General features: G+C 42.8%; 1 protein-coding gene across 1 annotated transcript in view; it reads left to right on the forward strand.

The window, feature by feature from the left end:
• Window positions 1-27,911, forward strand: part of Greb1l (GREB1 like retinoic acid receptor coactivator) — a 254,622-nt gene that overhangs the window by 193,779 nt on the left and 32,932 nt on the right. Inside the window, exons 10-17 of the mRNA XM_026783547.1 lie at window positions 249-368; window positions 1,344-1,481; window positions 3,274-3,459; window positions 7,005-7,331; window positions 8,854-8,982; window positions 9,532-9,666; window positions 13,292-13,489; window positions 26,924-27,104. Coding sequence (XP_026639348.1) covers window positions 249-368; window positions 1,344-1,481; window positions 3,274-3,459; window positions 7,005-7,331; window positions 8,854-8,982; window positions 9,532-9,666; window positions 13,292-13,489; window positions 26,924-27,104 — 1,414 coding nt within the window. The remainder of the gene's footprint in view (window positions 1-248; window positions 369-1,343; window positions 1,482-3,273; window positions 3,460-7,004; window positions 7,332-8,853; window positions 8,983-9,531; window positions 9,667-13,291; window positions 13,490-26,923; window positions 27,105-27,911) is intronic.

Consider the following 27,911-nt stretch of genomic DNA (forward strand, 5'->3'; position numbering starts at 1 on the left):
GAACTCACATAGATCCACCTGCCTCTGCCTCCCGAGTGCTGGGATAAACCGTAGCGTGTAAAACAGCACGTGGTTGCAGTTATTGGTGCGGTGTTGAGTTGTTAGCGTGACTTTTTTCAACTCTACCATTGCCCGTAGGACAGTGACTTGGGCCCTCTTAGCAGATCAAGGCAAAGACCCTATGATCCCTTGTTCTTTCTTTCTTCTCCATTGCTGCCGACAAAACTGTGTTTCCTTTTTGTTTTCAGCTAATATGTTCATTTCTGGCCCACCAAAGAAACGACACCGGGGATGGTATCCGGGGTCGCCCGTCTCCCAACCTGCTCTAGTTGTGCCTGTTCCCACAGTTCGCCCTCTTTCAAGAACTGGTGAGATTTTAACTGAAGATATAGTTAAACGTTTCTCTTTTATTAGCAGAGATAAATTCTGTTCCTGCCCTTATCATTTGAAGGTAAATGCCCTCCATCAATTATTGTGATTAGTAGTATTATGTAAGGGTATTGACAGTGATAGTTAATATTTTGTCTCCATAACATAGTCCTTCCCTATAAGTTCATGTACTATCACAGCTGATCTTAGCCTTGTCATTGGTTGTATACAATTTGTTGTATACATGTATACATTTGTTGTATAGGGTCTGATGCAAACAACGTCACCCCACAGGCACATTTGGACTTGCTTTGTCAGCAATGATGTGAGAGTTGGCCTTCTAGGATTTGTTCTCTGTATGATGCGTCTTGATTACTTTGGCTTCATGGTTTAGTCTATGCCTATAATAGGAAGAGTTACCTGGTTCTCCTTCATACTAACCAGACCGTGACCAAAGGTGTCCACAGCTAAGTGTTCAAACATTTGTCTACCTGTCCCTCTAAGTAGACAGTAGCAAGTACTCCCACCCCAAAACCTTTTTAATTTGCTTAAATAATTTTAAAAACTGATAAAAAAATCTCACATATGCAAAGAACTATGGCAATATTAACACAGTTGCTTCCAGGTAGAAATAATTAATAATGAGTATCTCTGTCACATGTTTCTGTTTTCAGCTTCATGTAATGGAAAACCACACTTTTGGTCACTAGGGCATAGTAAATATAAATTGCACAGCCAAATCCAAAAGTTTGCTTAGAAGAAGCCCTCAGTGGTAGTTATCCATAGTGAAATGATTGTGACTGACTTGTTTTCTTCTAATTTTCTGTAATGCGTATGTAAGTGAAAAGGAAGCCATACACAATGAACTATTAGAGTTCTAACATTTCTGAAGTATTAAAACTGCACTGGCTTCTGAAGTTTTCCAGTTAGCCCCTAAGCCTAATCTTTCTTGTCAAACCATCTTTTCTTTCCAGAGCCCCTCTTATCTACCCCAGTTCCACAGACCCCGTTAACTGGAATTCTCCAGCCTCGGCCTGTCCCTGCAGGGGAAACTGTGATTATTCCTGAAAACCTGCTGAGTAACTCAGGAGTTAGACCAGTGATCCTGATAGGTAAGGGAGAAGAATTCCATCGTCTAGACTCCTGTGTCTCCAGCCCCTGGTCTGTGGGTTCATTCACACACCCATGAGTATATGTATTTGTCTTTATTGATTTATCAGCTTTCCTTGGCCAGTCCCTTCATGCAGTATTAAGCATCTGGTTTGAAGCTGAGAATAAAACTCTTTCCTTCAAGAGTCTATATGCAGTGGGGAGTTAGGAAACAACAGTTCTACACGAGGATAACATCCTGACCCATTGGACTATGAGAGCGGGTAGAGCTTCACAGCCAACAGCTTCAGGAAGTCTTAGAAGAGGGGGTTTACCTCTGTCTGGAAGGGTCTTAGAAAACCATCAGACCCTGAGATTTGAGCTGTATGCCAAAGTCTGCTCAAAGTAGACAGATTGAGGAAAACCTCAAAGCAAAGAAACAAACTAAGCCAACTGACAGGCCTCACATCAGAACACCAGGCTCGCCCTGGGGCATCTATCTCTGTGAGTCAGCATCTTTGTGGAGCCATCCTCCCCCACGGCTGACTGTCCGTGAAAGTAGAAGGTTGTTTGGGAGTTCAAATTCTAGGATTCCAACTCTTACATTCTCCAATAAGTGAGTACCTTTCATACCCATATCTGAAGGCCTACTAGACCAGAGGGAGGCTGCCTGTTTTCTTTCCATGATAAAGCAGGCAGGGTGCCTTCCATGAGTCATTGTCTGCTCCTGTGCCGGCCTGACTCTGTTGACTTGGCTGTTTTTACTTCAAGCTTTATCAGGTCACCCTATCCACTGATCCTAAGACTGGAAATATTGGAGGAATCCCGGGGTTTAAATTCCATATGGCTGGGGAGGTTCTTGGCATCCGCGTGATGCAGCTAAGCCTTAAAAAGATGAGGAATGTGGGCCCTTTGTTCTTTTGACACTTGACTTTTAGAAAGTCTCACAGAGGCCAGGTGTGGTGGCACGTGCCCTTACTCCCAACATGGGAGGTCTCTGTGAGTTCAAGGCTAACCTGGTCTACTTTTGAGTTCTATCTTAGTGGGACCCTGTCTTGAAAGAAAGTCTTGCAGAGAGGGGTGCCTCTCTTTACTGCACCACCAAAGCAGGTACCTTCTTATTGGATTTCTCTCCTGTATAAGGTACTTTACAGAATCCCCTGACATTCAGAAAAAAAAAAACTAATAAAAAACAACACCAATGTAGAGGCTAAAGTGGCAGACAAGTTGTTGAAAGCACTGCTGCTTTTGTAGGGAACCCACGGTCAGTTCCAGTACCACCCTTAACTAGTGTTTCAGGGTCTAGCACCCTCTTCTGAACTCTGTGGACACCACACACACACGGTGCACAGACATACATGCAGGCAAAATATTCATCCACATAAAAGTCTGAAAAAAACCTAACACTGATATAGAAAAATAAGTAGGAGATCTCTAAGTGTTTACTGCTCGTTAGCAGAACACTGGCTTATCAGTGAGTTTGGCTTAACTTCCCCCATCTCCCAGAACACTGGCAAAGTGAAATGCTGTCATATTTGTTTTCTCATCTGAAAAGAAAGTTGATCAGGAACTATTTATCATTTCATAAATCCTCAGTAGAAGAACTATAGTGTTCACAGTAACCTTCTGTGGAAAATCGGGGTGTAACTGGAATGGCCCCTCAGTTTCTATAGAATGTGCAGCATGCAGGTGAATTCCCTAAGGCGGCCTTCTGGGGGGGGGGGGCAGAGGATTTCTAGCATCCTTGAGTCTTGCTGAACTGCTATGCCTGACTGGAACTCAGAAGTGCCTACTGACATGTTTCTTTTGGGGCAGGCTATGGCACTTTACCCTATTTCTATGGAAATGTTGGTGACATTGTTGTGAGTCCTCTGTTGGTGAATTGCTACAAGATCCCCCAGCTGGAAAACAAGGATTTGGAGCTGCTGGGGTTGGCTAGCACCCAGCTCCTGAGTGTGGAAAGCATGATCCTTCTGACCATACAGTACCTTGTTCGGTTAGGTAAGTTGTTCTCCACAATCATGGACTAGGAACCTTTGAAATTGTCTGTTTGTTTGTTTTTCTTGGAATGCATTGTGTCCTTTTCAGTTCCTCTGCCTGCCTGACTCATCTTTCCAGTCTTCTGACTTTTTCCTTCCCTTTTCTCCACGCTTGTCATAAAAGAAACAAATTGCTCCCCCTACTGTCGAGTCTCAAGATGCGCCCTAACCCTTTCGGAAGGAAGGCCTTAGGAAAGGGGGAAGCAAAGGTCATGAACCTCTGAACCTAGGTGAGTCCCTGCAGAACACTGGTGGCTCAGCAGCATTTACATTAAAATGCCCTTTATTTTGCAAACTTCAGTGAGCCTTCAAATATGCAGCCTAATTATATTCTCTCTGGGATTTCACGCCATTGATTTGCTTAGGAAAATGTTTGAGGTGCAAATTCATACAAAAATTTTTGTATGTTCTTATGCGTTGTTTTTTTTAATGTTACAAAATACTACAGTGTTAAGAAACCACAAAAATACTGGGATAGTATTTAAAAAGCAAAATTTTCAGCAAGCCAGATACAGCCTTTCCAGGGTCATGTAGCAGCATTGGCAAGAATCCCTCATTTCCCAGGAGGCTCCACCTCGATATGGTCTCCACCCTGATGGGTTTTTAAGCCACATTTCCCATGGAACCTGCTTTTATAATAAGCCTGTAACTTGAAAATGTTCTTGTTGGTAAGTAAAACAATTATAAAAATCACCTTGTTCTGGCTCCTTTGAGGTCATAAATTTAAATCTCCCTACTTTGGACTGTGGACTGTCTTCCAAGATCTGAAAAATGCCCCCAGAACCAGTGAGAACAGAACTTCAGAGCACTGTGCTTTCTGTAAGGCAAGCAGGCCCGAATTCTGTCTTTTTTTTCAATCTTAATAACCTTCCAAGAAAACCAGAGTCCTAGTTAGTTAAATAAACCACATGACAAAAATAAAATATCTTCTTTCAAATTATTAAAAATCTCTTAGCTTAGACATTTCTGATTTAAACAAGATTCTCTTCTGCTCTACAGGATCACCTCTTTCCAGAATTTTACTTTCATGAATTAGAATTTATATATTTCATGCATATATAAAATATATTTATGTTAGTGTATAGCATAAATAGCTCATTCCTCTCTCCCTTGCCATCCTTCTGTTCCCCCCTCTATCCTTCTTCTTTCTTTCACCTAGGTGTGTGTGGGGACTTCGCTGTCCCCCAACAAGTTGTCCTGTTATGCTTTTAAAAACTGTTCTGCCCCTCTAATTTTGAGAAGCATATATTTTCACATATGCATAGATTATAGACATTTTTTAAAGTTATCCGAACTTCTAAAATGACAGCTTTAATACTTTGTTTCTCTGAACATTGACAAGAAAAGAGAAAAGCAAGAGTCTTTGGAAAGAAAGAGACTTTTCTATAATAGCCACTTAATTTTTTTTCTGTTATTTCACTAACTGAAAACCCTTTTGAAGTAAATAATTGAATCAGCAAGTCCAGGTGGCTCCAGGTCTGCTGGAAATGCATCCTTCCCTACCGTGGTGGCTCCATCTGGAAAGCCATCAGAGCTGATGCTGAGGGAGACAGCTCTCACAGGGAAAGTCACCATTCCTGGGCTCCTAGAATCCCAGCCAGAACTGAGAGTGATAGAGATGGAGAAGTGGGACCACGTGTTGTCCTAAGAGATCTTCTCCTGTCTGAACCTGGTACAGAGATGGAGAAGTGGGACCACGTGTTCTCCTAAGGATCTTCTCCTGTCTGAATCTGAGCACATGATCCCTCCACTTTTTGTTTCTTAATAGTAATTCGATCAAAACTTTACAAATGAGTTTTAAGATTACAAAGAATACTGGGAGCATGCTATACCACTTTATTTTCCCAAATGCCTTTGATGGATTCTTTGTATATCCCAAGAGAATGTGTTGCCAGCGCCTGGTCTGCCCTGGATTCCCTTACAACTGTAAACAGGGCCGCTGAACCTTTCAGGTTTTCATGGAAGACACTAGGAAACGGAGACATGCCACCTGCTTTCCATTTGTCATGTGCTCCGACAGAAGAAGGTTATAAAAAATGACCACCTTCTCTTCATTTTGTGGTACAAAATCAGCCACTTGTTGTGGCTACAAACCCTGATTCCAGTTTGTTAAAGCTGAATGAAGACCGGAGGTTGAATGACTCCCAACTGATTTAAAAACAAAGTCAAAAACCCTACTGTTCACCACTACCTAGCAAGGGGAAGGGCTGGGAAGGATGTGAGAAACCAGTGTTTTAGGCTGGGTGGGTGGTATCCTGGGATCAAATCCAGAGCCTTACTCATGTGCCAGGCTATTACTCTAGCTCCAGAAACAAATTTGATGTAAGCATTATTGTTTTCTTGCTTCTATGTACAGAAAACAATCAGCTATCTATGAGGTTTCCATTCTCCCTGGCCCTCAACCAGTCCTGGAAAAGTGGCTTCTCCAATATAAATTACTTATTTTTTGGAGTATGTTCTATTTTTTGTTTTATTTTGTATAATCTCACTTGTCTTTAATAAATAATAATTAAGCCGCTTATTTTCTTACTTTCCAAAAATGGAAATGAGTGGGGCCAGGAGACCACTTAACTGTCATCAGAGGGAGGGATAGTTTCTGACTCTGAGCTGCCTTCCAGGCAGAGGTCTTCTGTACCCTTGCTTCTGTGCTATAGCCTGGGGTTAGAGCCAGTGATCAGCCTCAGATCACAGACAGTGAAGAGTGGGCCCCTGCTGACAGGAACCCTTGAGTTTCAAGTCTCAATTCACACCAGGGGAAAAAGCAGAACAAGTCACTATATCCCCTAGGTTTTAATTTAAACTAAAGGTAGAAATCTTAGTTGATTTGTGCCACTTGAATGCCTTCTGATTCTCTTCTAAAGACTGGCTAAGTTTCTAAAGACAATAAGAAGCAAAATCCCTCAAATTCCAGGGCCACAGGTCATCAGTGAGAACTTAGCTGAACTATGGCTGGGCAAAGGGGCCAGATGTCACATTTAACAATCCCGAGGACGGGGGGAGAATGAGATGGCAGGAGTATTCTGTCTGGGGAAAATTGGAGGCTGTGTAACATGTAAATTGGGAATATAATTCATTTTCTTATGAATAATGTCAAAATTAGGTGAAGACAATACATTAAAATATTTTAAGTATCTATGCATAAAAAATGAATGGAACCTAAAATTGATCATACACCAGTGTGTTGGCTCATTTTATTAGTCATTAGCAGAATCTATAATTCCAAGGTTTGGAAGTGATCACCTTCCAGGACATGCAACAGTCTTTTACCTTGGTATAATCCTCCTTGAAAAAGAACATCATTAGAAGATAGGGTTCAGAGCCTAAGTTCTAAAAGCTGAGGCCAGAGAGAGGTGAAAAGGGAGTTTCCTAATCGTATGAGCCGTGACTTCGGACCTCTGCAAGATGAAAGCACAGACTTGCTGGTTGGAGTGTAGAGGGTTTAGAGAAATTTTGGGTGTGAGGCACTATGCATTTTCTCCCTTCTAGCTGTACTTCTCTTCAATATAGGTCCTGACCAGATACCTCTCAGGGAAGAATTTGAGCAGATCATGCTGAAAGCCATGCAGGAATTTACTGTGAGAGAGCGAACCCTGCAGATGGGTGCTCCGTGTACACCCATGTCACCGGGACAGCTCCCCTGGCTTGCTAGATTAGCTGCCAGTGTGTCTCATGACATGGTTCATGTGATCGTGACCCAAAACTCTCTGGCAGAGGGCATTTCAGAGACACTAAGGCTTCTCAGCGAGACCAAACACTATCAGAGACTACCGGATTATGTCGTAGCAATTTGTGCATCGAAAATCAGAGGAAATGAATTTTGTGTGGTTGTATTAGGTGAGTCTGTTTAATGCATTCATTCTAACATATGTATTTGAAAAGTAACCATTGGATGTTTCCAGCATCCACACAATTATTCTCTGGCTATTCTATGACTGTGGCTTGGGTTTTTCCTCCCAATTTTAACTTCCCTTTCTTTCTCAGATCAGGTGCTAAAGCCCTCAGTGTGGCTGGTGCCTCAGCCCCTGGTTCTGGAGACAATCTAAAAGACTTTTAAAAGCTTTAAAAAAGCTAACTTGTTGAAGGAGCTGCAAGGCTGCGTTCCTGCCACCTAGCTCCCAGCCTCCTGGCTAGCTTATGCCCCGAAATAACAACACACTAATTGTATTCATTTAAACACTGCCTGGCCCATTAGCTTTAACTTCTTACTGGATAATTCTTACATCTTGATTACCCATTTCTATTAATGTGTGTAGCACCCCAAGGTGCACTTACCGGGAAGATTCTAGCCTATGTCCATCCTGGGTCAGAGCTTCCTCGTGTCTGCCCCAGAGAGGAGAGCTATTGAGTCTTAGCTCACTTCCTCTTCCTCCCAGCATTCTGTTCTGTTTACTCCACCCACCTAAAGGCTGGCCTATCAAATGGGCTGAGGCAGTTTCTTTATTAGCCAATGACCTTCCTCCATCACTAACTGTTGAAGCAGATTCCCTCATCTCATGTAACTCTGTCCTTAGAAGGTTTTGCAAGTATTGGGGCTGGAGAGATGGCTCTGCAATTAAAAGCACTGACTTCTCTTGCACAGGACTATGGTTTAATTCCCAGCACCCACATGACAGCTCACAACTCTCTGTAATTCCAGTTCTGGGGAATCCAGCACCCTATTCTGATTTTTAGGATCCTGTATGCATTTGTGACATACAAACACACACACACAAACACACACAACAGCTAAATTGTAAAGACTTTGCCACTGCCAGTGCCAGCCAGTCCCATTCGCCAGGAACCCTCCAGGAATCCCTAAGAAGTAAAGAAACGCCAGCTATGCACTGTGCTGACTCTGCCGAAGATGGTCCCCCCAGCCATCAGCACTCAGACTGTCATTTCTCTTCTCTTCACTGAATGGCTCTCACTACTTCCTACCAAAGAGATCAAATCCCATCCCCACTCTGGCCAAACTGTGTGCCACCCTTCTATGTCAGGGTTTTAGAGAGCTTTTCCTGGCTGTGTGATCATTCATATTTTAATTTTAAAAATGGTTCCACACAAGCTTGTTTTTCAGGTCATTCCTTATAACAACCATGTAAACACACTATTACATTTCCTGGACTTCTCTGCCTTTAAATATATGCATGCATACATTTTTACAATTTCAAACATAAAACATGTCATTTCCATTTAGTCGCTGGTATCAATTACAAATATTTTATTGTTGTTGCTGTAGACAATCTTTAAGCTGACATTCATGACCTTCTTCAGTCCCTGCAGCTCTAGAGTCTGTCCCTTCTGCAGCTGTCATAGCCAATGCTGCAGCACGTATTAGCTCCAGGCATGAGTCACCGCCCTGCTCTCTGTCCTTCAGGTCAGCATCAGTCCCGGGCTCTGGCAGAGAGCATGCTTACCACAAGTGAGTTTTTGAAAGAAATTAGTTATGAGCTCATCACGGGAAAGGTCAGTTTCCTGGCGTCGCACTTCAGAACCACCTCATTAGGTAAGTGGTCGTAAGACTGGGCCTCCCTGCCAGCCCTAGTTGCGTGATTGTCTGAATTTAAATCTCAGCCTGTCAGGGATGGGGCTTAGGCTTGGTGGCGGAGTTTTCATTTGGAGTGGTTTATCATGGTGATGACCACCACAGGAAACCACGTGAGGTCCAGAGGAAGGCACAAGTATGCTGGGATTAGAACCTGGCTCAGCTGTGGCCTTGTTGCTGGCCTCGGGCTGTTTTCTCTGTCGCTCCCTGGATCTGAGTTTTTTCCTATGTCAGATAGAGACGGAGCCTCTTTTCGCCTGCTTTTGTACACTATGCAAGCTAAAAGAGAGCCGGCGTGGAAAGTGTGTTGGTTGTAAGCTCACAGAGGTGAATGCCATCGAGAATGGCTCTTACTGTGGAGAGATGGCCAGACAGGAATTCTGCCACAATTGCAGACCATCTCACAAATCTTGATGAGAGCCCAGCCCAGTCATCTCGTCTGATACTGATAAGAACCACTCGGCAGGCTGCTCATTATAACTTTCTTAAATCCACTGTATTTTGACACAGGAGATGACCTGGACAAGCTGCTAGAAAAAATGCAACAAAGAAGAGGAGACAGTGTGGTCACCCCTTTCAATGGTGACCTTAACGAGTGTGTGTCACCTCAGGAGGCTGCTGCTATGATCCCCACACAAAATCTGGGTAATGTGGCCTGAGGCCGAAGGAAGGAATCAGCCCTTGGGACACATACTGTAGAAGCTAACATCAAACAGATAGACAGCTCAGGGTTTTAGGAGTCCTTGATCCAAAGGCTTTCATTGCTGAATGCAGACTGGGACAGCCTTGCTGTGTGCCCTTCTCCTTGGGTCTTTCCCTAAGAGATTCCTGTTCCTCTGCAAAGACTGCTCTTAAAGTTGATATCTTTTTGCTTTAAGGGGTTCCTCTTTTTAAAAATTGTTAATTTATTTATTTTATGTGTATGAGTATTTTCTGGCTTTATTTTATTTTATTTTATTTGGTTTTTCAAGACAGGGTTTCTCTGTGTAGCCCTGGCTGTCCTGGAACTCGCTCTGTAGACCAAACTGGCCTTGAACTCAGATGAAGTTCCTCTTTTTGTGTATAATGATTCTAGGAATCCTCAGATATATATATATATATACATATATATGTATATATATGTATATATAGAGAGAGAGATAGATAGATATAGAGATAGATAGATATAGATATAGATATAGATATAGATATAGATATAGATATAGATATAGATATATGGAGAGAGGGGGGATTTTATTAGCTTGAACTGGCCCCAAACTCATCATGTAGATGTAGGCTATGCAGGACTCTGTCTCACTTTTCCCTTACTCCCTGGCTTGCAAAACTCTGCAGTCTCAGGAGTATGAGGCCTTCCAGGCCAACAGAACAATGTCACTTCCCATCACCTGCACAATAAGAGTCAGGGGCCCCAGTGGTGGGCAGCAGGCCAGGGAGGAGGAAGCAGATTATTAGATTGTGTTCCTTGGTATTAAAAACTTCTTCTCCAGTTCATTGATTATAGGGATATCATCAGATAGAATAGAAAAACAAAGCTGCTAATGGTGGCCATTTGGCCTCCTCTGGATAGGAATGCATCATTTTATATAGAAGATCATTCAGGCAATGAAGGTAGCAACAGGGCTTGTAAAAGTAAAAATGAATATGGGCCATAAAGTGTCTTGACTTTTGGGCAATATTGGTAATACAGCAATCATTCAGCACATTAAAATGGGTTTATAATTGTTTTGAATTGTTAATAAGTTTAGAATTTGCTCAGCAAGTAAAGGCTGCTTATACCCCAAGCCAGTGACCTGAGTTAGATGCCTAGGACCCACATAAAGGTGGAAAAGAGAACCAAGTCCTCTGACCTCCACATATCCACTCCCACACACCACACACATTATGCACACACATGTGACAATAAATTAAATAAATGAATATTTCTTAATTCCCAGAATGCATAAAGATCTCCAAGTATATCCTTGGTTCCCTGTTCAGAGATGTTGTGTGAAGGGCTGCAGAGACAGACAGCTAAGGGGCTGCAGAGACAGCTAAGCTGTTAAGAGCACTTCCAGAGGAAGGACCTAGGTTTTTTTCCAGCACCCACACGGCAGCTCATAACCATAACCATCTATAACTCTCATCCCAGGGGATCCAACACCTCCTCTGGCCTCTGGGGGAACTAGGTACATACATGCAACCAAAACACTATACACATTTTTTTTTAAAAAATTATATTTTAAAAGAAATATCAGCCAGGCATGGTGGCACACACCTTTAATCCCAGCACTTAAGGAGGCAGAGGCAGGTGGACCTCTGTGAGTTCAAGGCCAGCCTAGTCTACTACATAGTAAGTTTCAGGACAGCAAGGGCTACATAGTGAGACCCTGTCTCAAAATAAATAAATAAAATAATTAAATAAAGAAACAAAAAGAAATGTTGCTTGAAGTCAGCAAGATGGCTCCATGGGTACAGGTAATTGCCACCAAGACTGATGACTGAGTTCAAACCCTGAGTTCACATAGTAGAAGGAGAAAACCAACTCCTACAAGTGCCCTATGACCTTCACATGCATGGCTCTGGCACAGACACACGCACACCTGCACACACATGCACAAATACTAAAAATTATAATAAAAAATTTACAAAATGCTCCTTGGATAAATGTTTTATATTTCATCAAACTTCATAGTTTGCTAAGTTAAATTATATATACAAGTCTATATATGCATTTGGGTTCCAGCCATCCTGTGGGCTGCGGGATGAATAAGCTGTTGATGTTGGAAGGCAAGTTTGTTTCGTTGGTACTATTTTTAATTTTTACTTATGTATATGTGTGTTTGTGTGAATGTAGGCCAGCTATGTTTGGGTGCACGCAGGGATCAGAAGAGGCTTCCCCAAGGTTGTGAGATGTGGGTGCTGGGAAATAAACTCCAATCCTCTGCAAGAACAATGTTTGTTCTTAATCACTGAGCCATCTCTTCAGCCCCTTCAATGGTGGTCTTTGAGGGTAAAAAATAAAAAAAAACAACTATATAGGGGCTAGAGAGATGGCTAGAGGACCCCAGTCCAATTCCCAGTACCCACATAGCTATTTTAAAATGTCTGTAAGAGCAGTTCCAGGGGACCCAGTGTGCTCCTCTGGCCTCCTTGCGCACTAGACATGCACGTAGTACACAGACATACATGCAGACAAAACACTCATCTAACAAAATTATTTGTGCTAGTATTATTTTTTCTTTTCTAATGCTGGGAATCAAGCTCAGGGCCTTACACATCCACCGGTGGGCCCTACCACCGAGCTGCTCTCCCAGCTCTGCCCCTCAAATACAACATCAAGCTCTGTGGGTCTGTTCATTTTGTCAGCAAGCAGGGACTTGCAGTCAGTGTCCAGCATACCAGCTGCCCCAGCCGTGCCTCAGTTTAGATAACTAGGGAGCGCTGGTTAATTAGACCCTTGTAATTTCACTTCAGTTAAAGTGCCAGAACATGTTCCCGATAAGGAGCAACGTTTACAAGAAGGCATGACAGTTCACTATACTTGGATCTTCTGTTGTCTGTGGAGATGGGGGGATGTGTACAGGGGTTGGTAGCTTGGTAAAAACTTGTAATAAAGAGCTTCTGTCATTAATAGAATATCTGGAAGGTACAGCATCTCACTATTGACAGCCCAGCTGGCTGTGTCACAAGGCAGGTCTCTGGATAGTCCTGGCCTCCGCCCTGGCCATGACTGCACCTCCTAGGCCTGCCAGGTCACACGTGCTAACAAAGCCAAGCCGAACAGGAAGAAAGGTGAAGGTTATATCTCTGGCCATGTTATCTGGTCACAGAGAGGGTATTTCAGGCCATGTTGCCACTGACTTGCTGAAGAAAAAATGATCACTGTGGTATCATCCAGAGAACCAAATGAATCCTGTAGTGTTAGAGCTGCAGCATTGACTCCCTCCCTGGGCGGCCTGGGCTTGAGCACTGGACGGTACTGAGAATCCTAAAGACCTAAATATGGCCTTTCTGCAGCCAAGTCCTGGTCCAGCTGTGACAGTGTGGCCTGTCTCTGCTTTTAGGGAAAGGACTGTAAGATATTCCTCCAGATTTTAAATGATTCATTTGTAAAACTGTCTCATGCAGTTCTCTAGATAGCCTCTCAGTCAGGTTTCGGGGACACGGGCAAATTCATAGAGGTCCATCCACAAGACATCGCTTTTCCACTGTGTTTAAGTCTCCATATGGATTCATAATGCCTGTCAAAGAACTAAATTAATATTGTTCTTATAACTTTTTTTAATTTTAGATGTAGATAACGAAACCTTCCAAATTTATCAACCACAGCTCACAGTTGCCAGAAGACTATTGTCCCAGGTGTGTGCAATTGCGGACAGTGGCAGCCAGAGCCTGGACCTTGGCCACTTTAGCAAAGTGGACTTCATCATCATCGTCCCACGATCGGAAGTTCTGGTCCAGCAAACTCTCCAACGGGTCCGACAATCAGGTGAGAATGAACTTTTCTGAGTTTCTGTTTATTCCAGCATTAGATCCCTTCATCCCTTTCTCTCACTTAGTCCAAATGTTCAGGAGACATTTAAAACATTCTTTAGTAATAAAAATAACTTTAAAAAAAAACTTTAAGGACCCAGACCTTTTGCCCTTGGAGGCCAAGGCTAAACTGATGTGTGTGTGCTTGCCAGATGGCGTAAGTTTGTGATGTCGTGCGTGGGACTGCCATCTGTTTAGGAAAGTCTAGAGTCTGTGGGGATGCTGGCTCGACGCCACTTGAATTCTTCCTGTGCCCAGGCAGGTCATTTCTCAGTGTGAATTCTCAAACACTTAGTAGGTTGCCAGTGCATTTTCAGTGCAGACACCAGAGCACTACTTTCCACATCAGCAACAAGAAGCCAAGTTAAAATTCTTTCCAAGAGCTTAGAGGTCAAATACAAGGAAACATTTCCCTCTAGAACATGGAAATGGTAGAAAACAAAAATTTTACAAGTCTGTGTTAAATATATCTCCTCATGAAAATAAAATTTGCCTAGAATTATAAAGAGCTAAAAAGAATTTAGGAAATTGGGATAGCTAAGGCAATGTTGGTTTTCCTATAAACAGGATTTTATTTGTTTGTTTGTTTGGGTTTTGGTTTTTTAAGACAAACTTTCTCTGTAGCCATGACTGTCCTCACATTTGCTCTGTGGACCAGGCTGGCCTTGAACTACCAGGCCTCTGCCTCTTGAGTGCTGGGATTAAAGGCATAGATCACCATTGCCTGGCACAAACCAGATTTAAAAAGAAAATTTTAAGTGTCAATTTCCTTCTGGTTATCTTATCTGGGGGAAAGATACAAATTATAGATGGAGGATTAATCTTTTTGCCACATTAAAAAATTTTATTACTTATTATATTTGAAAACAGAAATTTTAATGAATTCAAAGTTCTAACAATGTAGCTTATGGATTCCACACCAATATACAGCGTCTGTCAGATTTATCCAGATTTTTTTTAAGACAGACTTTCTCTGTAGCCATTACTGTCCTCACATTTGATCTCCCCATTGTATCTAGGGAGCCCAAGCCATCCCCCAGCCTCCTGGCTACTGTGGATCAAAGGACCACACTTTGGACAGCATGGCTGCATATGCAACCTTCCCTTACGAGTTTCAGGGGCCAGGCGAGCCAAGAGTAGGCTTCCGCCCATCTGGCTGACATGTAGGGAGTGTTGTCCACAGCTTCAGGAGGCCTCAGTGCAGTCTGCCTTTTAATCTTTAAATCTCTGAATGCCAAGCTATGTAATGGCCATTTGGAAATAAGCAAGAGGAGGAGGAGGGGATCCTTCCTTGACAACTCAGCTCTGGTCACTGTTTTCTTTCCTCCCCTCCACTGTGGGGGAGTGGATGGGCTTCCATAGGTCCACGTAACCCGACCTGCTATTCCTCCTGGCTTTTCTCTTCCATACATGGAGGGTGTGCCTTCTCTGGTTTACTTACATCCTTTGCATTCACAGTGTCCCTTGGTCTGTGGTCTGATATCCCAAGTCATGTTTCAGCAAACACGTCATATAGCACCTATTCTGAGTGAGCATCATCTAAGAGCCTTTTCCAGAATAACCTCTCAGCTGTCCGCCTTCCCTCCCTCCTCTCGGAGCTCAGGGTGTTTCTGTGTATTTTAAGATTGTCATTCTTCAGACATATACTAGAATCTGATCAGTTTTATAGGCTTCTAATCTGGGGTGGGAGTCACGTTATAGGCAGATCTGGAAAACAACGTGAATTATAATTTTGATTTTTTACTCTTAGCTTTGTCACACAAAATTTACTTAAAGATTTTATTTTCATTATATTCAAAAACATAAAATTTAGTGAATTCAAAGTTTTGAAAATGTAGCTTATGGATTCTGCACATATTGACAATGTCTGTCAAAAATTATACAGACTTCCAGAGAATCTTCTAAAATGCAAATGAAAATTTTTGGAGTAACAGTCACTTTTATATACTTAAAAATACCATTCTTTTTTAATTATAGAAAAAAACATGATTGTGGAGTGTGTGTGTGTGTGTGTGAGAGAGAGAGAGAGAGAGAGAGAGAGAGAGAGAGAGAGAGAGAGAGAGAGAGAGAGAAACAGAACATGTGCTAGAGTCAAAGAAGAACTCTTTTGGAAGTTGCTTTTCTCTTTCCACTGTGGGGTCCAGGGGTCACACTTAAGACAGCAAGAATGTTTGCCCTCTGAGCCATCTTTCTGACCCTGTGGTATTATTTTGAAAAATGAAAGTAACAAAGTAGAAAATGTAGACCTTTGTAGACTGAGGTTACAGGTTAGTGGTAGGGTATGTAGTTAGCATTCAATTCCCACAAAATTAAACATGTGCAATTCCATAGTCAAGGGCACCAATATGAAAACTTCCTTGTTAACAGACTACTGACCACCTGGTGCTGCACTCCTGTCCCTGCTATCACAGTGCACGTGTACTTCCAGACCAGGAAAAGCTTTTTTCTTGGGGGGGGGGTCTCAAGACAGGGTTTCTCTGTAGCTTTGGAGCCTGTTCTGGAACTCTCTCTGTAGATCAGACTGGCCTCGAACTCACAGTGATCCACCTGTCTCTGCCTCCTGAGTGCTGGGATTAAAGGCATGTGCCACCACCACTTGACAGGAAAAGTTTTTATAAGCAACATTCTTAATTAATACACAGTATTTCATATTATAACTATACCAAAATGTGTCTTCATATTTAAGTGCCTTCATAATTTTAGAACACATACTGGCTAATAGGAAAGTCTATATAAGTGTTAATGTGTAAAGAAAAGTTGTCCAGGATGGAGTAAGAAATTACTCATTAAAACACCACTTAACTATGATAGCCATTAAAATAAAAGATTCCCCAGAAACCATCTGACTCAGTTTCCTCCTATTTCACCATGAAAATGGAGAGCTGAACTTGCCCGTGGACACAGAGGCAGACCCTCGAGAGAAATCCATGCTTTCACTGTTGAATGCCAGAGCTTCATTAAAGCCTCTCTTAGGTCAGGCACCAAGCAAGTGCACAGTTCTGAATGGGGCAAAGAAACAGAGGGTAGGACGGAGGGAGAAGAACTGATTTCATGGTCTTCTTCCTGACCCTGTTTCCCTAAAGAGAATGTCTCAGCGGCCAGCCAGACACTTAGAAAGGGCCTGTCCTTGGCAGCTCATGTGTGACTGAAGGAGAAAGATGGAAATAGAACCCATTGCGTCACTGCAGACCCAGCTCAGGGTGAAGCTCATGGCCTCTACCTTACATTCCAATCAAGGAAAGAGGGGATGGGAAGTGAAGGACAGAGGGAGGAAGGGAGGACAAGAGAAAGCAATACAAAGAAGTTCAAAGGTGAAAAGAGAAAAGAAATGGGTTAAACCTTTACAAGTTTGCCCAGTAATCTAAAATTCTAACAATTCAGGAAACTCCACATTGTGTCGATTAGAACACTACCATACAAGTCACTCAATTCAAAGTGCATGGGGTCAGTGTTGGTGACTGTTCTTAGCTGGGGGCTCCCCACTCTGTGCAAGTGACGTGTCCATCAAATGGGAACAGGTTCGGTGGCACCAGTGCAGGATGCGCCACACCGATGGGACCAGTGAAGCAAATCTGGTGCCCACACACGCTCACAACTGTGAAGACTCCAGAGCTACTTATTGGTTACAAGTAGATTATCTGGTCCAGATGGGCACGGATTGGCAGCGATTTGGAGGCTAACTTAAGGGGTTGAAGAAACGTTTCCACTTCTGAAACATACTCCTCACCCCACCAACTTTACTCTCCCTTGTTGGTCACTTAAATCTTCATCAGGAAAAAGAAGATGCACTTAGTAGGTGGTGACAAGTGAAGGCTGAAGGTCTTGGGAAACCACTCTGACCCAGAACAAAGGGACAAACACTGGAAACTCCCCTGTGCAAACAGAACCTACCTGTCCACTCCTCTCTAGGTGTGTGACCCAGAGAGTGTCCTAAACAGTCTTCAGTTCCTTCTGGCCCGTTCTCCTCTGCAGCCACCTGCCAAAGAGCATATCCATGCCCTGCTGGAATCATCCACTCAACAGCTCCTAACGCAGACCGCAAAGTCCTTTGGCACATAATCAAAGTGTCAGCTGCTGCGAGTGGAGGCATCTTCCCAGTCATCTCCATGTTAATATCTTCTTTGGTTTATGGGGCCGTCTCTCCACTCTGCACAGACTCTGGCAGACTTGAGTGTCTGGTCTCACACTTCTTTCTTAGCAACGCTGCTGACACCCTTTTATTCTTATCCTTAAGGGAAAAAAGCTCAAAAACTTCAGATTAAAACCATCTTGCCTTCAAAACTAGAAACTTTTTTTAAGCAGGATTTTCTTTGTGTGGCCCTAGCTGTCCTGGCTGTAGACCAGACGAGGCTGGCCTCAAACTCACAGAGATGCACCTGCCTCTGACTCTCAAATCCTGGGACTAAAGGAGTGCACCACCACCGCCTGGCTTTGGAAACATGCTTATTTACCTTTCTCCATGCCCCGTCCTCCTGAGTGACAGAAGGGTTCCCTTCTGTTTCAGTCCAGCTTCCCCACCCCACTGTTAGTGCCACCTCCTGCTCATTCTCCTTCCAACCAGTTCTCATTCCATCAGTTGACTCCATCCATTCCCAAAGACAGACTACCCTGCCCAGCTTCCTCTTCCAACTGCCAAACCAGAAGAGCCGTGCTGAGCTCCCATCCTTCCCCACCTCTCACCTGGCTGTAGCACCCTGCTCCCTGGCTCCTGTGTCCCCTGTCCCTTCCCCACCTCTTACCCGACTGTAGCACCCTGCTCCCTGGCTGGCATGTCCCAGCTCTCTTGCCACTGTGACCATTGATCTTTTCTGTTAATATTATATCTGGACTTAGTTTGCTTCCAGAAACTTCCCAGCTTTTCTTCCACCAGTACTACTCAGATGTATCCTTAAGATTCCCTAGCTACGAGGGTGGGTGCCTCTAGAACCCACTTCAGCCACGAAGTGAAACATTCAAGGAACATGGCTATCTAGCCATTGGCAGACAGGTCATAAATATTTGCTAAACCAAGTTTTCATAACATTTTAAAAATTGATTTGTTAAGCGAAAATGTGTTTTAAAAGAAAAAGATAACAATAATAGATAAGATTTGGAATTCCTCTTGCAAACTCAAATTTTGGAAACACATTCCAGAACTTACTATTGGTCAAGAGTAGAGGCCTTCAGTACACAAGCCTGATAGGTGTACCCTCTTAGGCAGACAAGATTATGGCGCTGAATGTCATTTGTGTGTCTAGAATGCTGTCCTTGTGCAGGCCAGGAGCTATTTCCCTGCAATCCAAGCAACCCCCACAGTGCAGGCTTTCACAGTCTCTCAACCCAGATTAAAGAATTCTCCCCCAGTGAGAAGACAGAAGGGTGGGGCCTCCCAGACAGAAGGGACGCTGAAAGCAGCTAGTGGAATTTTAGCTAACTTTTATGGTTTCGTTTTGTTTCTGTAAAAAGAGAATACGGGGATAAGAGAATTGTGTGCTGCTAGTTTTCTGTTAACACAACACCAGCTGGAGTCATTTGGGAAGAGGCTTTCAATCGAGAAAATGTCCCACTAGATTGGCCTGTGGTGCATTTTCTTTATTGATGATTGATGTGGGAGGGCCCAGCTCACTGAGGGCAGTGCCACCCTGGACTGGTGGTTCTGGGTTCTATAAGAAAACGAGCTGAGCAAGCCATAGGGGACAAGCCAGTAAGCAGCACCCCTCCATGGTCTCTGCTTCTTTCCCACCTCCAGGGTCCTCCCATGCCTTATGTCAGTGACAGACTGTGATGTGAAATAAACCCTTTCCTCCCCAAGCTGCTTTTGGTCATGGTGTTTTATCAAAACAAACAAACAAACAAAAAAACCCTAAGATAAAAGTACATGTTGAAATAAATTTTAAAAACTGAAATCTATTTTATTTTATTTTTCTGAGACAGGGTTTCTCTGTATAGCCCTGGCTGTCCTGAAACTCACTCTAAAGACCAGGCTGGCCTGAACTCACAGAGATACACTTGCCTCTGCCTCTGAGTGCTGGGTTAAAAGCGTGTACCATCACCACCAAAAAAAAAAAAAAAAAACACCTGAGAATCTTTTAATGATTTAATATTTCTTGATTTTCATGTGTCATATGGTAGGAAGAAGGAGGGGGCAATAGAACTCAAGACCTCATGAACACTAAGCAAGAATTTGATCCTCAGCTATATACCTGGCCTGATTTTCATATCTTTAAGAATTCATTTTTTGTTTTGTTTTGCATATCATAACTTTGCAGAAATCTGTCACAGAGATCCACAGAGAAGATGAATGGATAAAACTAACAGTTTTTTGTTTTGCTTTGTTGTTGTTGCTTATTTGATTGTTATCTCTTTGATAGGAAAGGCAAGGAATAAAAATTAGGTATTTAAAAAAGAAAATTATTGCTTAAAAAAATCAAGAATCAGGATGTTTATCAGAATATACTATTTTCTTCAAATAGTCAATGGAGTATTGGAACAGTCCCAGCTCATCTTCACTGATTCCTGGACATCCAAGAGGTCCCTGAGTATTAATATCTCCAATAGTGTTGGCCATTTATTCTGGTCATCGCTTTTGGTCTGTGGGTCCCGTAAACATGTGGCATGTGTTCTTGGCTCTATTTCCCTTCTAGCCCCATACACAGTAGAGAACTTGCCCAAGGAATATGATTTTTTTCTTATTCTACAAAGAGTTAATGTCTAAGTTTTCTTCCAGCACATCTAGATTCTGCATTCTTTAATAATGAAAAGAGAGGACACAAATCCTCCAATGTGGTCTCTTGGTACCTTGGATATCCAAGAAGATTCCTCACTCAAGATGTTTAGAGTTGTTCATTTCTTCAGGGATGCAATGATTGGGTACCATCCAGTGTCAGCTACCAGAGAGTCAGATTAATATCATTTAGAAAAGAAATGGTTCCTAGCTACTTCACTTCTAGAACTCAGTGAGTGGCAACTCGTCTCAAAAAAAGAATGCTTGTGCTTCGTAAGCTTCCATTCATCCAAAACCCAAAAATATGTATTATTCTGGTAGCTCTAACCCAGAGGCCTACTTCCTCTATTGGTTTCCTGGGTGGATCCAGCACTCTTTTTAATAAAATCCACTTTTTATTGTGGATTGGTGAACTGTGAAAGACTTGGCCATGATGTTTTTGGAGAATAATTTTTACTTACCCAGTAGAACTATCGTTGATGACTTAAATTAAAAAGACAGAACAAGCAGAGGTGGCTTTTCTCAGAGCAGCTGTTTGTGAACGCTTGTGACCATTTCTGGATTCTAAGTAACAAAACATGAAAGCTACACCAGAAACTAATGAAAATGTTTCTCTTTAAGGAATAAAGGAGCTAGGTACAAAAGGATTATATTCTTTTGATGCTTAAAGCAATTTACACATTTAGCACTTATTAATTGCACAAGATAACAGGTTTCATCAGAGTGTCATATACATGTCTGTAACATGTACTCAGATGTGTCTGCTCTTACTGCCTATTCTTTCCTCCACAGCTGGTCCACTTCTTCATCCCAGATATCCTCCCTTCTACTTTCATGTATCAGCTTTTATGGTTTACATATTATAAAATAATCAAAATGATAAAAGTGAGAAAAATTGAATATAAGCATATATAAACACACCAGACTACACAGCAAAAGAATTATTTCAAGCAATTTTTTGATCTATAGTTTCTCTTTGTAGCCTTGACTGTCCTGGAACTTGATACATATTAGCAGACTGGCCTCAAATTTATGGAAATCTGCCTTCCTCTGCTGTCCAAGTATGGGAAATAAACTACAGTGATCCAGTGTGGTGCAGACAGAAGGACAGACACCCAGATCAATGAAACTGATAGAAGAGCCCAGAAAAACAAAGCCTTCTCACTTATGTTCAATTGAACCTTTACCAGAGTGCCAAGTAGTTTTTTGGAGAAAGAACAAGCTTTTAAATAAATGGTGCTGGGACAACTGGATACCCATGTACGAAAGAATAAAGTTGGTCTTGGAATGGTGGTATATTCCTGTAATCCCATGATCCCAGCACCCAGGAAGCAGAGGCAGGAGAATCAAGAGTATGAGGCCATCTTAAGCTACAGATCGTTAGTTGATGATCTCTCTCTCTTTCTCTCTCTCTTTCTCTCTTTCTTTCTTTCTCCCTCCATACCTCCCTCCCTTCCTTCCTTTCTTTTCTTTTTTTTTTTGTGAGACAGGTATCTTTTTGGAGTCCTGGCTATCTGGCTGTCCTAGAGCTCAGTATATAGACCAGGGTGGCCTTGAATTCACAGAGATCCTCCTGCCTCTGCGTCCTGAGTGCTGGGATCACAACTCTCCAGACCTGTCTTAACTGGCTAGAACACCAGAAGCTAGACATTCCCAAATACATAAACTGGCCACCTCAAAGTTGAAAATGCTTTTGTTTCAAGAGAGAGAAATGATAACCCAGAAAATAGGAGAAACTATTTAAAAATCATATTATCTATTGCCAGGCATGTTAGCACACACCTGTAATCTCACCACTTGGAAATGGGAGACAGGAAGATTAAGAGTTCAAGAACATCCTTGACTACATAGGAAGGTTGGAGCCAGCCTGTACTATATATATAAGACCACTCTCAAAACATATGAGACTATATCAACAATACTTAAAGATCTATTACAACTCAATTATAAAGAGACAAGACAGATTATAGGTGAAGTATCCCAATTGTGTGTGTGTGTGTGTGTGTGTGTGTGTGTGTGTGTGTGTGTGGTGTGTGATGAACACATGGAAAGATGTTCAGTACCATTGGATTTTTGTAAAATGAGAACGATAAACAGATATTTCTGTAAAAGCTACTTTAGTAGCAGAAAGGCTGGCAGTGCCCCCTGTCGGCCAGCAGTTACAATCATCACTCTCTCTTTCTCTAGCTTCCTAGCTCTCTCTGTACACTCCCCCCTTCCCATGAGGCTGGCTGCTCTGTGCTCCCCTTCACTCCCTTTGCTCCCTTCCCTCCAATAAAAACTCTCCACGTGGAAAAAAGAAGTCAAAACAGCGATTCTTTCATTTCCAAACATTTATTTGGAGTTGATTAACTGAATTCTGTGAAGGAAAACCATTCCCCCTTCCTTAACTCCTTTCTTCTTTCCTCCCTCCCTTCCTTCTTACCAGAATGACCCATGGATATTAATTTTAACCTCTGGATTGTTTCTATCAGTGTTGTTTTATGTTGTTGCTTAGAATTTCCAGCATTGGCTATTAGAATCTCTTGCAGGCAGTGTGTGTGCATGTGTGTATGTGTGTGCGCGCACACACACGTGTGTGTCAGGGGGTCAGATGACAACTTTTGGGAGTTTTGTTAGGGTCCAAGAGAAGGCCCCAAGAAAAGACCTACAGTCACATAGCTAATATTCCCACGCTGGGGTGGTGCAAGGCCACCTCCCAAGGAGGTCACAAACTCCTTTTGAGGAGAGTTAGGGGAAGTCCAGGGAGGAGGGATTAATCTGGGACTAATTGGTGGGGGAAAGATTAGTCTGTGTGCTGATTGGTGGAGGAAAGATTAGTCTGGGGGCTGATTGGTGGAGGAAAGATTAGTCTGGGGACTGATTGGTGGACGGTCCTACTGTTAGGGACCTTCCGGAAGCAGGGTAGGAAAGCTATCTTTAATTATCAGGAGACTGTGGTCTTCTGCTGAGACAAAGAAGGCCAGGGGGTGCCTAATGATTGGTTGCCCCTGCGTTGTGGTTTCTTGGAGAAGCGTTTGCTCAGTACTAGCCACCTCCAGTAAGCCCAAACTAAGGCCTGGTCCCCGGCAAGGGCTATTAGAAACCTCTCCTGACTCTGGTCTATATCAGGGCTACTAGGAGAACCTGTCAAGACTCTGGTTTGCCACCCCCACCCCCTGCCCTCTCTACCTCTCTTTCTCTTTTTAACTTTTTTTTATTTTAGATTTCATTTTATTTTATGTGCAGGAGTGTTCTGTTTGCATGTGTTTGCACCACCAGTGTGTCTACCCCACTGAGGTCAGAAGAAGGCGTTGCATCCCCTGGGACTGGAGTTATGGATACTTGTGAGCCACATGTGGGTCCTGGGAACCAAACTTAGCTTCTCTGCTAGAGCAACCTAGAGCAACAAGTGCTCTTAACCACTGAACTATCTTCCCAGCCCCACGGTAGTGTGTTTCTCGATGTTTCTGACATGCGTACTCCAGGTTAGCTCGCGAGCTCCCTGGCTGTTCTCTGCCTCTCGTCTCGCCTGAGGCGAGTGCTGCGGTTAGAGACGCAAGCCACCACAACCAGCTTTTGTGTGGTCCAGGATCAACTCGGGGGGGTCAGGCTTGCCGATTCACTGGCCGCCAAGATTGTTCTATATTTCCCTGCCTTTTTCCTGAGACTAACTTTTTCCCCAAAAGTTTTGATTCTTTTATTGAAAAAGGTATCTAAAAGCCCAGATCTGGGCATTGGCACGCTTATTGCTATGGTAATGACATTGCTATGTCATTTTAGGCACAGTCTGCAGACAGAACTAGAAAGTATAAGTGCATGTCTTAGCCCATGCATGCACACCTCTTTACTTCTATGTATACATTTAAGTAATGAGTTCATATTGAGACCTCCAATTCTAAAACAAACACATTCATCTTGGCATTTCCCCTGTTCCTACTTGTGACTTCTTTTTCTCACAAGAAACCATGTCTCATCTAGCACCATTCACTGGGACTTTGTATTGCTTATGGAATCGCAGCCGCTCGTCCCTGTAGACTGAAGTGTTGGTCCTTTTGTCTTCAAGCTTGGGCTTGTGTTTGCCCTTCTCTCCCATCTCCACCGTCGCACTGCACATTCCTCATGACAGGCGAGGACTCCTCTGTTGCCATGTCGACCCCACTGGGGGTTGGCTGCCGTGCATGGTGACGTGTTCCCAGGAGTGTCTCTGCCACTCTCCGTTCCTCCCACCAGCTTTCTGACCATGTACCTGGAGTTGCATAACTGTCATTTTAGTTTGCTTTAATTCAGGGGTTTCCTGGCTTCTTCTTGTGTTGTTGGTGAGTTTTGTAGAAATGAGAAACATGTTTTTCCCACCTACTTCTTTCTTACGGTTTTAAGGTTTTTTTGGTTTGTTTTTTTTTTAAGGATTTAACTTGCATTCTCCCTTTTATTTCCGGTGTCGAACATCTGATCTTTTCTTACTGAATGTTGTAGCTGCCACTACTTCTTTGCTAAGGACTCATTTTCAGCTGGCCCAATTCTTCCCCACTTTCCAGACAAGAATAAAAAGCTCCTGCAGATCCCCTCTGTTCTGCTGGCTTCTTCCCCCCGCCCTCCCCGCCCAGCTAGCTGCCCCCATCATGGCATCACCTGTCTCACTCCTCAGGTTTGGCACAGCCCCTGATGATCACTTCACAGACTCGATGACCAATAAATAGTTCCTGAATGATGAGTGACTATCACAGGTCTTCTGCTTTCAAAAGACATCACAGTGGCCTCCTGTTGTAAACGTTCACAATGAAATGAGACACTTCAGGTGGAAACTGAAAACGATCTCCCAAGTATAGGTTCCTAGTAAAAAACTAGGGGGTCTGGAGAGATGGCACAGTGGTTAAGAGCACTGGCTGCTCTTGCTGAGGACCTGGGTTCAATTCCAAGCACCCACATAGTGACTCCAAACTGTCTGTAACTCTGTTCCAGAAGAACCAGTGCCCTCTCTGCTTTCCTTGGGCACTGCACACACATGCATATAGGTACACGCATGTATACATATAGGTACACATATGCATACATATAGGTACACGCATGCGTACATATAGGTGCACATATGCATACATATAGGTACACACATGCGTACATATAGGTGCACATATGTGTACCTATAGGTACGCGCATGCGTACATATAGGTGCACAAATGCATACATATAGGTACGTGCATGTGTACATATAGGTGCACAAATGCATACATATAGGTACATGCATGCATACATGTAGGTGCACATGTGCATGCATATAGGTACACGTATGCATATAAATAGGTACACGCATGCATGCATAAAAATCAAATAAAAAACCTATTTTAGGGCACACACACTTAATCCTAGCACTCAGGAAGCAGAGGCAGGCAGACCTCTGTGAGTTTCAGGCCAGCCAAGGTTACATAAAGAGACCCTATCTCAAAAATATTTCTTGAATTAAAACTAGTTTTATGTTTTTCTTTCCTAGTATGATAAACTTTTCATATAATAAAGTGTTTTTCACTTTTCCCTCTTATTTTGCTCCAGGCTATTGTTACAGTTTATAGATCTAACTGTTTGTAGGTGTGAACTGGGTTGGCATCTTTTTTTGTTTTTTGTTTTTTCGAGACAGGGTTTCTCTGTAGCTTTGGAGCCTGTCCTGGAACTAGCCCTTATAGACCAGGCTGGCCTGGAACTCACAGAGATCCGCCTGCCTCTGCCTCCTGAGTGCTGGGATTAAAGGCGTGCACCACCACCGCTCAGCTTAGTATCATTTTTTAAAAAGAAAATGAAATCAGTATAATTCATGCAAGTCTCTCTGTTTCTAAGGAGGCAGGTGTATTATACATGTCCCAGCGACAGCTTCATGTACCCAGACCCACTTCAGATGTTTGTGTGTTGAATGCTGTTACAGCAGGGTCTCTGGCGCTATCCAAACATCACAGTCTAATATCTCGAGAATTCAGTAATCATGGTTAATCCCATTTGTTTTAGTAATTTGAAAATACGCTAACATTCACTCAACGCTCCCACACTCGGTATACGTGCATCCCTCTAGAAAATGTGTATGATAGTGTGGGAGGAGTGCTTGCCTGGCATATGTAAAGCTCTGGATTTGTATTTCCTTTTCTATGCTAAACTTGGGGAAATAAGGTTCTATGGTATATTAATTTACTCAAGGTCTGCAAGCCAAAGCTGATGATCTTTCCTGGTCGCCTATGGTAGACATCATTATTAGCACTTTTCCTACAATAAGGAGTGAAATGAAATGGATCTCAACATTCAACAGCTTTTCTTCAGGAATCAACATTCCCTGAGTCTGTTCTATAAGTCGGGTGTGGTGGCCCAAGCCTCTAATCCTTCACCATCTAATCCAGGGAGGCCAGTGTAGGCTCATGAAAACCTGTCTCAAAACACAAAAATTTTAAAAATTAATTAAAACTTAAAAACACACAAAAACAGAAGAAATGTATTTCTTGTCCTTTATATAAGAAAATGAGACATGAAATGGGATGTTCTGAAGAAAGAGAAATCTGGTATTTCCTCCTCAAAACTGGTATAGAATATGAAAAGAAAAATAGCGTTGCTCACTAAACCTAAACCTCTATGTGGTTAGTACCCATAGTGTGTGTGTGTGTGTGTGTGTGTGTGTGTGTGTGTGTGTGTTTTATACAAAAAGGTGTGAGGAACTTTTTTTTTTCTTGGCAGGTGTCCTTGTAGACCTGGGTCTGGAGGAAAATGGGATGGCTCATCAGAGAGCAGAAAAATATGTTGTTCGCCTGGACAATGACATTCAAAGCAAGTTTGAAGTTTTTATGAGAAGGGTGAAACAGAATCCGTACACACTGTTTGTGCTAGTTCATGACAACTCCCATGTGGAGCTAACAAGGTGAGTGCTTCCGTATGAGCAGATCCAGCATTTCTTCCATAGCCTGCCATGAAGGCTCAGAGACCCTTGCACTTGGTGTCTTCCCATTGGTGACTTCCTCCTAGCCATTCCTGGCCCCTTCAACTCTTCTGTCCAATTTATGTTGATTTTCAGTTTCTGTCACTGCTGATTTATTTCAGTTTCAGTCATGCACACTTAGAAGTCAGAGGATAATTTGAGGGAATCGGTTCTCTCTTCTACCATGTGATTTCCAGGGATTGAATATGCATGTACACACAATTACAGAAGAAAATGAAAATAGAATAAAATATGTGGGTTTGAGTTTACATGATAACCTGGCATGTCCAAACTGAACTGACTGAGCAAACCCTAGAGGTGTAACTCTCTGACTGTGCAGTTAGAAAGGCCTCTCAGCTCCTCCCAACCCTCCTCTCAGGCTAGAGGCCAAGGAGGGAAGGAGGCTGTTAGGGATGAAGGTCATTGCAGGGCTGGAAGGTTTCACAGGAAAACAATCCATCTCAACACAGATGAGCTACTGTGGGCTGTGTGACCGAGTTTATATTCAGAAGAAAAGCCAGGAGGGAGAGAGTCCCCAAAATCTGTCTGGAAGGAGTGAGGAAGGATATAAAGGTTTTTTATCATTTAAATCATATTTGTTTTATGATTGTTTTATGAGGCAAGATCTCATTATACAGCCCAGGGTGGCCTTGAACTATCAATCATCCTGCCTCAGCTTCTCACACGATTTCCAGTCACAGCTGTGTACACCCAACTCTCCAATCACAGCTGTGTACACCCAACTCTCCA

The sequence above is a fragment of the Microtus ochrogaster genome, chromosome 18, assembly GCF_000317375.1.
Source record: "Microtus ochrogaster isolate Prairie Vole_2 chromosome 18, MicOch1.0, whole genome shotgun sequence".
In the NCBI taxonomy this organism is placed as follows: domain Eukaryota; kingdom Metazoa; phylum Chordata; class Mammalia; order Rodentia; family Cricetidae; genus Microtus; species Microtus ochrogaster.